Consider the following 11,614-nt stretch of genomic DNA (forward strand, 5'->3'; position numbering starts at 1 on the left):
AACATGCCTTAACAACAACAACTTTAGAATACTACTAGAGAAGGCAGAGTTATCCTTGCTATCTAGGCCTTCTACGCTGGCCAATTTCGCAGTATCCACAGCGCTGCTAGAGCGTTGAACATACCTTATTAGTAGGTCTCTAATTGCCTTCACAATATTACGTTTTAACTAGACGTACGCGCTAATTGCTAGAAACTTACTATACCAGAGGAGCAGACAATTATCTAGTATATACTTAACCTTAATTTGTAAGGATTTGCGCCCCAGCTATGTGAGGTGGCAGATATGGCTAATAAGATACTTAGTGTGCGTGGTGAAGAGCCTGTTGGCAAACTATGGGCTAGCAGGCTTGTGACGCGTTTAGACAAGCTTAAAATGGCCTTCAATTAAGCTAAGGATAGACAGAGGATACTACAGGAAGATCCTGAGATAATCAGCGCGTGGTTTAAGCTAGTAGAGGATACTTAAGTTAAGTATAGTGTTTGCAACAACAACGTGCACAACTTTAATAAAACTAGGTTCTAGATGGGCGTTGCTTTGTCTTTAAAGGTTGTAACAGGCTTAGAGAGACGTGCTCGGCCAGAGCTTGTTCAGCCAGGTGATCGCGAGTGGGTTACCGTTATCCAGAGCATCTGCGCCGCTGGGTATGCAACCCCGCCTTTCATCATCTACAAAGGACGCGTCCACATCTCTGCCTGGTATGAGGAGACAGATATACCCCACGATTGGAAGCTCTCAGTCTCTAAGAATAGTTGGACAAACAACGTGCTTGGCCTTAAGTAGTTAAAGCACTTTAACACGCATACAAAGACGCGTCAGGTAGGAGTGTACAGGCTGCTCATCTTAGATAGCTATAAGAGCCATCTCAACTAGGAGTTTAAGGACTATTGCCTAGAGAACTAAATCCTTACTCTCTGCATGCCACCTTACTTGTCACACATCCTCTAGCCACTTAACGTGGTCTGTTTCTTACTGTTAAAGCGCAAGTACTCCTAACACGTTTAAGACTTAGCACGCTAACGCGTCTTCCACATTAACAAGGAAGGCTTCCTACTAGCCTTTAGGGACGCGTTCCTTAATATGTTTACAAAGGTTAACTGCTAAAAGGCCTTTAAGGCATTAGGGCTTGTTCCTACTAACGCGCAGGTGGTGTTAGATTGCCTTAAAGTGCGGCTGCATACCCCACCAGCAGTACCTCTACCTGAAACGCCGTGGCAATCCAAGACGCCAAGCAATACACACAAGTTTAGGTCTTAATCTAAGCTTGTAAGCAACTCCTTCTAACAATTGCTAAGTGCAGCGCAAGAGGGGTTCTTAAAGCTTGTAAAAGGGGCTAAAGAGATACTGCACAAAAACGTCCTTATTAAGGCCCACGTGCGAGAGCTTGAAGAGCAATTAGCAGTAATAACTAAGAGAAAATCGCGTAAGAGAAAGCAGATTCAGCATGGTGGCACACTTGAGTATGGCCCAGCAGCATCGCGGGTAGCTGCTGAGGCGTGTGTAGCAGCTCAGCCATCTAAGAAGACTTAGGGTGGAGGTGGTCAACTAGGAGCTCAGTCAACTGTTCAGCGCTGTAGGAACTGCAGCAAAACTGGACACAACGCACGAACGTGCCAGGAGGGTGCAGAAACATCTTCTAAATCTAATATAAGCACGCAGTATGCTGGGTCACTGTTTAATAGTAAGTAGTTGTAGTTGTAGTAACTTGTGTTAGTCGTGCCAAGAGAAAATGGCCGGTTCAGTGATATGGCCGGCTCGGTGATAATCTACGTTAACTATAGAGGTCTTAACACCTGTGTGCAGTGTATCTTTGTTATTAGCTTAGCCTTTAAGGCAGTTAAGAAAGCCTTAAGATAGTCGCCAACTAATACTCCGTATGAGACAGCGTGAGAGTGCCATCTCTCTAGCGCCTAGAGATCAGCATTTCATCGTGTACGCTGTAGGCCTTTAATAACGTTGTCTGTGCTAAGATTAGGATTTTAATGTCTTAGAGTGTTGTTCTTATGTTAATTAGGTATATAGCCTTTAAGCTAGGTTATAGAAAGATTATAAGTTTATAATATGTATAGTTATTTGTAAGCTAGTTGCTTATTAAGAGCATATTACTCTTGTTCTAATTCTAAGGACAGAGAATTAGTTTGTCTGTCTTGTTAATTGTAGATTAAAGTTTCTAGAGTTAGCAATCCTCTGTTGTTCTGCTCCTTATTCTATTCTATTACTTTACCCCCTATCTAAGGCTCTGTGAGCGCAGATGTGTGAGCAGGCTGCTGTTAACAGCGTTATTAAGTTGTTAAAAGATCTTCTATTGCTATATTATTAGGCTTAAGCTCCTTAGGAAATACTAGAAGCTTAATAACTTCTATAATTACTAATTTGTAAGCATATCCTTGTAGTCCTTTATAGAACTTTATAGGTTTAAAGACAATATCTTGTGTGCGTATAACCTAGTCCTTAGTAGGAAGCTAGATCCTAAAGATATTGGTCAAGTTGTAGCTAACAAGGTGGCCTATAAGCACTCTTAATTTAAGCTTGTCTGCGCGTTTAAGCAATTAATTAAGGACATACGCCTAACAGCCTATTAGTTGTATGTGTTAAACCTTTAGCTTTGTTTTCTAAACTATTTTGTATAGCGTTTTCTATTGTAGTGCTTCTGTTGGCGTATAATTCAGCACATATGCTACTGTTCAAATCAGCTCGTGAGACAGTGATTTTGGCAGTTGTGCCTGAATCCTCATGGCTCTAGCTTGGATGACAAGCAGCGATCCTGCTCGCTCTGCCAGTCTGTTCTGTTCTTCTGTGTACTCTGCTTGTGGCTTATATTGAATACCAAGGTCTTTGCAGAGTTCCTCTAGGAAGTTTAGTAATGTGCTGTATCTATAGTTATTGTCTGTCTTAATAGCTGTTACGTCGCAGTTAAACACTTACTATATACTATGTACGTCTTAAACTAACTATTAACTTAGGAATAGTTTTAATTACTATAGGAAGGTTAATAATTTGTGCTATTTTAAGTATTAATTAATAGAGTGTCTAGCCTATTAATTACTATTTAAGCAGGCTTCTCCTTAAGGTATTAGTTAAATAATATTAATAGAGATTTAATAGAAGGGCCTCTAAGCTTAGTCTTCCTATTATCTTTAAGATATCTGCTTTATTAACTTTAACTCTGTATAGACAGTATAGAATTTGTTATTATTGCCCTCTACAAAAAGTCTATTAATATTTAAGGTAAGCTTTTTAATTACTTTCTTGCTAGGATAACCCTACATCTAATAAGCTGTCCTAGCATTAACTATTTAATTAAGGCGTAGAGCCTTTAAAGGTTAGTAGGTTGTGCTAAAAGACAATAGCAAAGTCTGGCTTAGACAACGTGAGGCATCAGCGTCCACCAGCTAGTGCCCTCTATCGTGCTCCAAGTAGGCAAGAACTAATCCTAGATTGCCCTTGTACAGGAGATCACGTCCTAAATCAAAGTGTATATTAAGCTTCCTGCAGCGCGCCAAGCCAATTAGGCTTGTGACAAAGCCTTAGACGTAAGCAACGTAAGTGAGCTTTAGTGGTTGTACACCTGTTGGTGTATTTGCTATAAGCTCTATGCTTCCCTAGGCTGTTATCTAAACACGTCCTGTTCTAGCTCTAACAAAGTTAGTAGCAGCTGCGTTGTACTCTCTTGTCCATCCCTTCTAGTTCTTAGTGTTAATTACATGAGTGTTAGAGCTAGGGTTAAGGATCTATTAGTTGCTGAGCTTGCTAATATCCTCTTCTATGCTTACTGCTGTGTAGAGGTTGTCTTTCTTTCTTATGTTATTGCAAGCTTTTGTGTTAACTTGCTTGTTGTTCTAAGCATATAGCTCTTGCTTGTAATTTATATATTATACAGTGTTAGCTGTATGTTAGGTGGGACAGTTGCCATTGTCTATAGCAATACTCCCTCTATTCTCTTGCTATTTTGCGCGCTACTTATTAAGCGCCTTGTCAAGCTTGTCTCTTAAGTCGTTGTCAGCAGCCAGGGCGGCATCAAGCTTCTTTTGGCTAATTGCGTTGGCAAAGGCCTTAGGTCTTTGTGGATGCTCTGTGTTGATTAACTAGCAGTCAACCTAGTAGTGCTGTAGGCCACATGGGCATTGCGGCTTGTGTTGCAGCTTGATCCTGTAACCATCCTTGTTCTGCTGCTGAGGCTTTGCAACATCAAGCTCTGCTGCCATAGAGCTGAGTCCTGTTGACAGCGGTCGCACACGCTTAAGGTAAGTGGTGAATTTGCTGACGTAGTCCTCCACAGATGGAATAGCTGTGCCAGCGTCCTCAAGATCGATCAGAGCTCGCAGGCCTGATGTGCCGTATTCTGGATCAATTGTTCTGCATGCAACAAGGAAGTCCTCCTGTGCTCTTGATCCTGTTGTCTCAGGAATCTCTGCAGAGATACACATGTTGGTGACCTCTACCCAGGAGCGAAGCCACTCCTTAATCTTCCTGCCGCGTGGTGGCGTCTAGAGAGATTTGTATTGTGCGATTAGATCGCGTTGTCGTGATGCGTTAGATAGTGCAAGATGCTTCTTGAGCGTCGTCAACCGCTCGTATGGCGTGTCCTTGCTCTTAATTAAGTAAAGGTGCTTTGCAGCAATTATCTTGCTAATCTTAGAGTTAAACTTAGCAAGAGCCTTCTTCTAACGCCTGAACTTAATGTCCTTGCGCTCCTATTGCTTGTACTCCTATTAGTACAGCTTCTGCTGCGCGGCAGTAAGATAAGCAAGTGACGTAGCATCATTGTTGTGATCCGTCAATTGAGGTTCAATTAGTGCCATTAACGTAGGCAAGACTGCTGCCTTCGTGGCAGGGTCAACGTACTGCCAGAGCTTGTTCTTCTGCGCAGTATCTTTTTGTATAAACAGCCACTTGTGCCAGTTGTTAGCTCAATTAAGGACAACTGTCACTCAGGTGACCGCAGGGTCTGACTCAGTAGTCATTGTAAGTTGCTCCGCACAGTATAATCAATCGTGATCTTAATTGTGGGTGCTAATTAGTAGGTTGGCAGCTCCGTACAGTATAATCAATTGTTAATCTCAATTGTAGGTGCCAATCAGTTGTTGTGAGTGAGCGAGCTAACTAGTCGCAATCCGGGCTCATAACTGTTGCGGTATGAAGAGCAAATGTATATAATTTAAATGAGTGTCTTGTGTTCTGTGTTGTTGTTGTCGTTGTATCTATGTTCTCCAAGGCTCGCTGCGGGGTTTGTTTTGATGACGTCTTTGTAACACAGCCAAGGTAAGAGGTGCTCAACAACATGAGGAAGTAACACCAGACCACCGCCAACAACACGTGATCCGCTTCTCCTCTCAACCGTTACATTTAGAGTATAAGCGTCAGCGCGCCGTAGACGATGATCTTCGCAAGGAATGCAGGTAAGGAGTGGCTTCGGTTGCGACCGATATATCTAAGTACTTCGTTAAGGTAGGTATTGATGCGTGTAGCGCGCGCGCGGAATGCAGTGGGCTGCTGAGGCCACGGTGTCGCCATAGCACGTCAGTCGCAGTGGGCGTATGGTTGGGTGCTGGCTGATCAACTGGCATCAAGCGCGACCGTTTACGTAGGAAAAACCTAGGCGAAGTTCAGGAATCACGTTGTCGCTGTGCGTAGTGCTTTCACCACGAAAGCTGACATCATAATCTTACCCTACTTGTGCAGCTTAAGAAAGCAATATGACTTCGCCTCCCGCCTCGGCGGCCCGTGCCATCGGCAGCACCATTCTCCGTTTTTGTATAAGTTTAGCGTCGGTAGCCCCGTACCTGGTACCATCTCGCGGCAGGTGTTTAGTCTCGTTTCCAAACCCATCGCTTGTTTTCTGCACCCTGATATAGCTTGAGCTAGTCTTGAGAACTGATTCACACCTTCCACGTTTAGCTCTGAGCTGTTCGTTCGAATATGGCCAACGAAATTAAGACCTGCGCTCATTGCAAAGAAACCGCCGAAGCTAGAGGAATCCCACGCCTCCAAGCTTGCGCACGTTGTAAGACGGCTGTATACTGCGGTCGCGACTGCCAGAAGGCCGACTACAAGAGTCACAAGAAAGTTTGCCCTAGGCCTGGGGAGCACTCCAACCCCTACTCCGCGCCTCGTCTTCACGATCTCGAGCGGCAGGTACCCGATCCGTTCACGCGACTCGACAAGGGCACGTATCTGCACGATCGGCCGGAAAGTGACACATTCAAGCTTCTCGTCGACTCCTTTCGTATTCGGCAAGCGGATGACTTTGATTACGAGCACAAGACCACGCCACCAAGCATCTACACTGGCGCTGCATCCAGCACTGAACCCTTTCGTCAGTACCTCAACAAGGCGACTGCATGCAAAGGCCTTCTTCCACCATGGTGGACCCCGGACAAAATCGAAGAGTGCGTGGCCTTTGGAAGGAGTGGAGCATGGAGTGATATAAGGAAGAAAGTGACAAAGCACGAAGTCATTCAGCATTATGGATATGAGAAGATGCCACTGCAACTGCGGTTGTTGGCTGAAGCGATCTATGGCGTAGGCACGATGGGACACAATGGCTCAGATGTGCGGAAAATGATGAGGCAAATGGAAAGTGGTGGTTTGCCAAATGGCCAAACTATGAGCATGATTGATGTTAGTCAGAAACGTTAGCAAGAACGAGTGGAGCACAAGACAGTGAGCTGGAGCTTCGCAATCACCAGACTTTTGAGGGGCAACCGCAATTCTAGTACATACGCGCTATTGGAGCCTTCCACGGCGTCGCAGCGCTCTTTGCCACTAGCGCTTCGTTCACTATTTCACCCTCAAACACAGGCAAGTCTGCAGGCGCTCGAAGCGCAGAGTCCTTGCGCTTACGACTGCGCTTTCCTTTCTTTGCGACAGCATCTTCCTTTGCAGCACGCTTTACTCTCGCTTCTTCAAGGTCTTCGAAGCTCATCACCTTCGCTTTTCCCAGCACAACTGATCTGGTCGATCGACGAACCTTGGCTTCGTTGTTTATCTTGAAAAGAAATTGGTTGCGGTCTTTCAGGAGGACTCGCTCAGCGAATGCACTTTGAGCAGCATTTGCGAGTTTTTGTATCCGCATTTTTGTTTGGTCGGGAACATGGGTATCTTGCTTGATCATGTCATGCAATGTAAGCGCTTCCGCTGTTACCGGCGTCACTGGTGTCACGAGCGTTTGGGGTGTTGCGTCCTGCGTGTTGTTGATTGTAGTGGCGGTCCTGGGAACGACAATTTCAACTTGCGGTTTTGGGATTTCTCTCAGTACTCTGTCCGGATTGAAAGGATACAAGCCAGTCGCAGCCCACCCAGACCTGATGTTTCTTTGGGTTAATTCTCTTTCCCGCGCAGGACTGTATAGATAGGTAAAATGCTCTTTACCAACTACGTCAACGCCTCCTCGGCTCAGGCGTTCGACTTGGTCACGATAGGCTGTTTTCAGGGGTGCAAAAGGCCCGACATTGCAGGGCTGCAGCTTGTGGGAGGTATGAGAGGGCAGGCGACATAAGATGATGTTGTTAGTAAGACAAAACTCCAGGATCTCGAGTGTTTCGTGGCTACCAAAGCCGTCGCATATCAGAACACGTGGCTTTCCGTTAGCTCGTGCTTTGGTTTGAGGGTCGAACACACGTGTAAGCCACTCCAGACAGATCTTAGAGTCGTTGTAGCCGTTCTCAGAGAATGCATAGTGCCATCCAGGTGTAGGATAAGTGGTCCAGTTGCTCCGATGTGTCGAAGCGGGCCAGATGATTAGTGGCAGCAATGCTCTACCATCAGCGCTTACACACTCAACCGCAGTGACCATAGTCCGCTTTACACCGGCACCTCTGTAGTTCCGCCGGTCATCCTTGCCTACTAGGACCTTGACCGAACCAAGCATACTTAGCATCACACCAGTCTCATCCATGTTATAGGCGTTCTCCGGGAGGACATTTGGATCCTGCAAAACCTGACCGATCACATCGAACCACTCGACGATCTTGTCGTATACATTGTTCTCGTGACGCTTCCAGTCTATCGACTTGACCTTTCTCGCTTGTACCCGAGGGTGCCGCTCCGCGAAGGCTTTGGGCCAGTTCTTGCCCGGGGGCTTGATCGAGTGCGTCTTCGTAGACCTTCGACGGGCTATACTAAACGCGAGCAAGCGTATAAACTTCATTCGCACTGGATGGCCAAGGTTGGACATTAGTAGCAAGAGCTGAACCAGACCGTTCTCCTCTTCTCGGCTGAGGTACTGCTGGCTCTGAGCATGCTCCTCCCGTGAGCGTCGACCGTTGCGACGATGAACAAGCGTCGAGATCGGGACATTGCTGTGTTCAGATCGAGCAGCATACGTATTGGGCACGACTGCAGGCAGGGCCTGCGCCAGCGCTCGACTGGCTGGGTCCATGTCGACGTGTGTAACGGGAAGAACGTAGGCTCGAACAAGAGGCCAACAGCTGATTGATTGATTGATTGATTAAATCCTACTCGGTTTCAGCCGTGATATCCACAGCTATGCCCGGCGAGCAGGCGTGGCGGACAGCCAACGTGATGCGGAAACATGTTGCTCCGCGCCGCCCCACTTCATTCCTGCGAGCAAGAACCATCTGTCCGCGGCGGCCTGCCGTTTCCCCTCAACCACTATCTACATATGCTTTGGCGGGCCATCTAGATAACGGTTCTACTGACTGTATGCTTTGTTTCTAGGCTTGTAGAGGCGTACTGCCTCGTCTGTCGCGTCTGCTGTACCTACAGTCTCCCCCCAACGCTCAGCGTCGTCTACGTATCTCTGATCCCCACTTGCCCAAGGATCTGCGTCTGTTCTATATACTCAATAGCTTTAGTGGCTAGCTGTGGCGTGCTCAGGATTGTCTAGAGGCTGTGTTGTCTGGACAGGTTGGCAAAGATGCGGTTCCGGAGGTCCTTATGTTTCCTGCAGCGGAGGAGAACGTGGGCGACGGTCTGTCGCCTCTCGCCACACTCACAGCGCAAGGTAGTGACGTCTGGCACTCTTTGGTTGAAGAGGAAGTCGTTAAGCCCAATCTTCTCAGTGCGCAATTGCACCAGTAGAGCGCTCTCCCGCTTAGTGAGGCCTTGGTGGAGCTAAAGCACCTTTTTAGTAGGTGTTGGCGTGTGTCTGTATGTCGCTCGACCTTTGGTTTCAATCCTCCATCTAGCTATCCAATCTCTCTCCGTTTGTAATTTGCACCATTGTTTAAGTGTCAATCTGAGCGGGTGTAGCTTCAGGGGTGCGTCTGCTGGCTGCTGGCTGCGTCCGTCCTCTCTCCATCTAGTGGCTTCTTTAGCAGCTGTGTCGGCGGCTTCATTCCCTGGAATGCCCACGTGGGCTGGAATCCATCAGACAGTCACCGTTCAGCCCATGTCCTAAAGATCCTAGACTTGTTGTGCAATATTACTAAGGATGTAGGCGCCTAATTGCCCTTCAGCCTTAGTTATAGACTAGATAGTGGCTTAGTTGTCTGTGTAAATAGCAATTTTTTGCCTGTTGCTGTCTCTTTCTGCGTATTCTTTTGCAAGCTGCAGCGCAAGGTTAACCCCTTGCAGCTCTGCTGCGTATACTGTTAACGTCGTGTCAGATCCCATGTGCACTGCTCGTGTCTGCTGTGTGAGTAAGCACACAGCTGCTGATCCTATTTCGCCTTTGATGCTGCTGCCATCTGTGTAGATGCTGAGGTTATCTTCTTTTACGTACTCTCTATCGTGTCTTTCTTGTGCCTTCTCAGCTGTTGTGTTAATGTGTGTTGTTGGGCCTCGTCTCTAGGGTAGAGTGAGGAAGCACGGGATTTGTTCTTGCGTGCTGAAGCCTTGGCTGCGCCTCTGCTCCATGTTGTTGTGGATCTTCTGCCATAAGTCAGTGTGTTTCTTGCTAGTTCTAAGTCCTGTATTTTGTGTGTTGTTTGCTAAGAAGCCTGCTGTGCTTGCTATGTCTGTGTTTAAGAGGAGTTGGGTGACTGTCTCTGCATTGTGTTTCTATATTTGCTGCTTGATAGGAAAGAGGAATGCTTTAACGTCTAGTGCAGGTCTTAAGGTGGCCTTAAAGGCTCTACATATAGTTCTTGCTGCCCTTGCTTAAATGCTTTGCAGTATATTTAAGGTCTTTTAGGTATAAAGCTTGCCTTTTGTGCTGGCGTTTGACTAGATTAAGCAGGCATACATTATTTGTGAGAGCGCGGTGCCTTCGTACAGCCTGCGCATATCAATAACTCTGATGCCCTAGGTAGAGCTCCTAAGGCAGCTTAGCGCAGTGACTGTCTTAGTCGCCTGTTTTCTTATCTCTTCTATGTGCTCCTTCTAGTACAGTTTAGAGTCTATAGTCAGCCCTAGGTACTTACATATTGTTGTAGGCTTTACCTCGCCCTATAAAGTCTAGATTAGTCTTATAGTGTTAATTTGCCTGTGCGTCCTTGTAAAGTGTGTTAGCTGAAACTTATTTAGGGCAAAGATAGATGCATGCGTGCTAGCCTATTGCTGTGCTTTCTAGAGAATTGTGCCTAAGGTGTCGCATGTCTTCTCTATTGTCTTGCCCCACGCTAGGATGGCAACATTGTCTATGTACCCTATTAACGTGGCGTCTGTCTTGCTGTTGCATTTGTCTATCAGGTTGGCATTATAGAAGAGGTAGAGGATAGGCAACAGCAGCAAGCCTTAGGGAATGCCTGTGTTTATCTTGCACTCTGTTGATTAGAAGCTGTTAATAGCAATGTTTGTATGTCTGTCACTAAGGAAGCTGGCAATCCACTAAATTGTCTTCTCATCTACCTGTCTTTTCTACAGGTTGTGAAGCAGGTGAGCGTGCGAAACATTGTTGAAGGCACTAGAGACGTTAAGCAGCAGGAGACTAGCCACCTGGCCACCCTTACAATTCCACGCTTCGTAGATCTTGCTAGTAACAGCGTAGAGAGCATGCTTAGTAGAGCGCATCTTCCTGCTGCCCATATGTGTGGTCGGTAGAACATGGTATGTCTTGGCTAGGTAGCTGAGTTGCCGCGCGATGACTGCATCCATGATTTTGCCAGTAGTGTTCATCAATGCAATAGGTCTAACGTAAATACTAAGCGAGTGAGCCATCGAAGCGAGTGAGCCACCCAACCAACTTTGCGCACCTTTACAATCATATATCTCAACAACGTGATAATGTAATGTTTAGATATTTATAGAGTAAATTAAGCAGTATCTAAAGTATCTTTTTTGCACGTACGCGAGTTGTGTCCAGTCTCTCTGCATCTCTTGCAGCGCGCGAGTGCCTGGCGGCTGCGGCCTAATTGCTCTCCTCCTTGACGCTCTTCACGAGCAATCTGCTAATCAGCCTCACGTTGAGCAAGTATATCCTCTCCAGCTCCCTTTGTTAAGATCCCACACTGCTGTATACGCCTTTTTTTACGCTGTTTGCGCGCTGACGCTGCCTCATTAGCCTTCTCAAGGCTGGCAATCCGATCGCGCATCAGCTCAGCTGAGAGCATCACTACCTCAGCACCCTTCTTGAGCTGGTTAATCGCCTCAATGATTGAAGCTGGCGATGAGCTCTTGTGCCGCCGCACGCGATCGCGTATTAACGTTGATTGAGCATCAAGTTCACGTACGTTGCTTGGCGTACGAGCTTCCCAGAGAGCCTCCGGCAGAG

General features: G+C 46.6%; 5 protein-coding genes across 5 annotated transcripts in view; 3 read left to right on the forward strand and 2 right to left on the reverse strand.

Annotated features, from left to right (window-relative positions):
- Window positions 1-396: 396 nt before the first annotated feature.
- M421DRAFT_404089 (uncharacterized protein) lies at window positions 397-1,185 on the forward strand. Its single transcript, XM_033590271.1, has 2 exons — window positions 397-819; window positions 877-1,185. The coding sequence occupies exon 1, from the start codon at window positions 526-528 to the stop codon at window positions 781-783; it is 258 nt and encodes an 85-aa protein (XP_033444388.1). The 5' UTR covers window positions 397-525; the 3' UTR covers window positions 784-819; window positions 877-1,185.
- A 219-nt stretch (window positions 1,186-1,404) lies between these two features.
- Window positions 1,405-1,651, forward strand: M421DRAFT_73476 (uncharacterized protein; the record flags this gene model as incomplete). The annotated part of the gene is made up of 2 exons (XM_033596964.1): window positions 1,405-1,482; window positions 1,550-1,651. Coding segments are annotated over 2 exons (180 nt in total), but the record flags the coding sequence as incomplete, so codon positions are not given.
- Window positions 1,652-5,170: 3,519 nt separating this feature from the next.
- Window positions 5,171-5,610, reverse strand: M421DRAFT_425144 (uncharacterized protein). The gene has a single exon (XM_033593994.1). It carries the CDS (start codon window positions 5,512-5,514, stop codon window positions 5,347-5,349), a length of 168 nt encoding a protein of 55 aa, XP_033444390.1. The 5' UTR covers window positions 5,515-5,610; the 3' UTR covers window positions 5,171-5,346.
- A 309-nt stretch (window positions 5,611-5,919) lies between these two features.
- M421DRAFT_73515 (uncharacterized protein) lies at window positions 5,920-6,639 on the forward strand (the record flags this gene model as incomplete). Its single annotated transcript, XM_033596967.1, has 1 exon — window positions 5,920-6,639. One exon carries the CDS (start codon window positions 5,920-5,922, stop codon window positions 6,637-6,639), a length of 720 nt encoding a protein of 239 aa, XP_033444391.1.
- Window positions 6,640-7,357: 718 nt separating this feature from the next.
- M421DRAFT_21066 (CENP-B protein) overlaps window positions 7,358-11,614 on the reverse strand; it is a gene marked incomplete at both ends in the record, with an annotated part of 4,874 nt that continues 617 nt past the window's right edge. Inside the window, one exon of the mRNA XM_033588218.1 lies at window positions 7,358-7,579. Within this exon, the coding sequence (XP_033444392.1) occupies window positions 7,358-7,579 (222 nt within the window). The remainder of the gene's footprint in view (window positions 7,580-11,614) is intronic.

The sequence above is a fragment of the Didymella exigua genome (genome assembly GCF_010094145.1).
Source record: "Didymella exigua CBS 183.55 unplaced genomic scaffold M421scaffold_42, whole genome shotgun sequence".
NCBI lineage: Eukaryota > Fungi > Ascomycota > Dothideomycetes > Pleosporales > Didymellaceae > Didymella > Didymella exigua.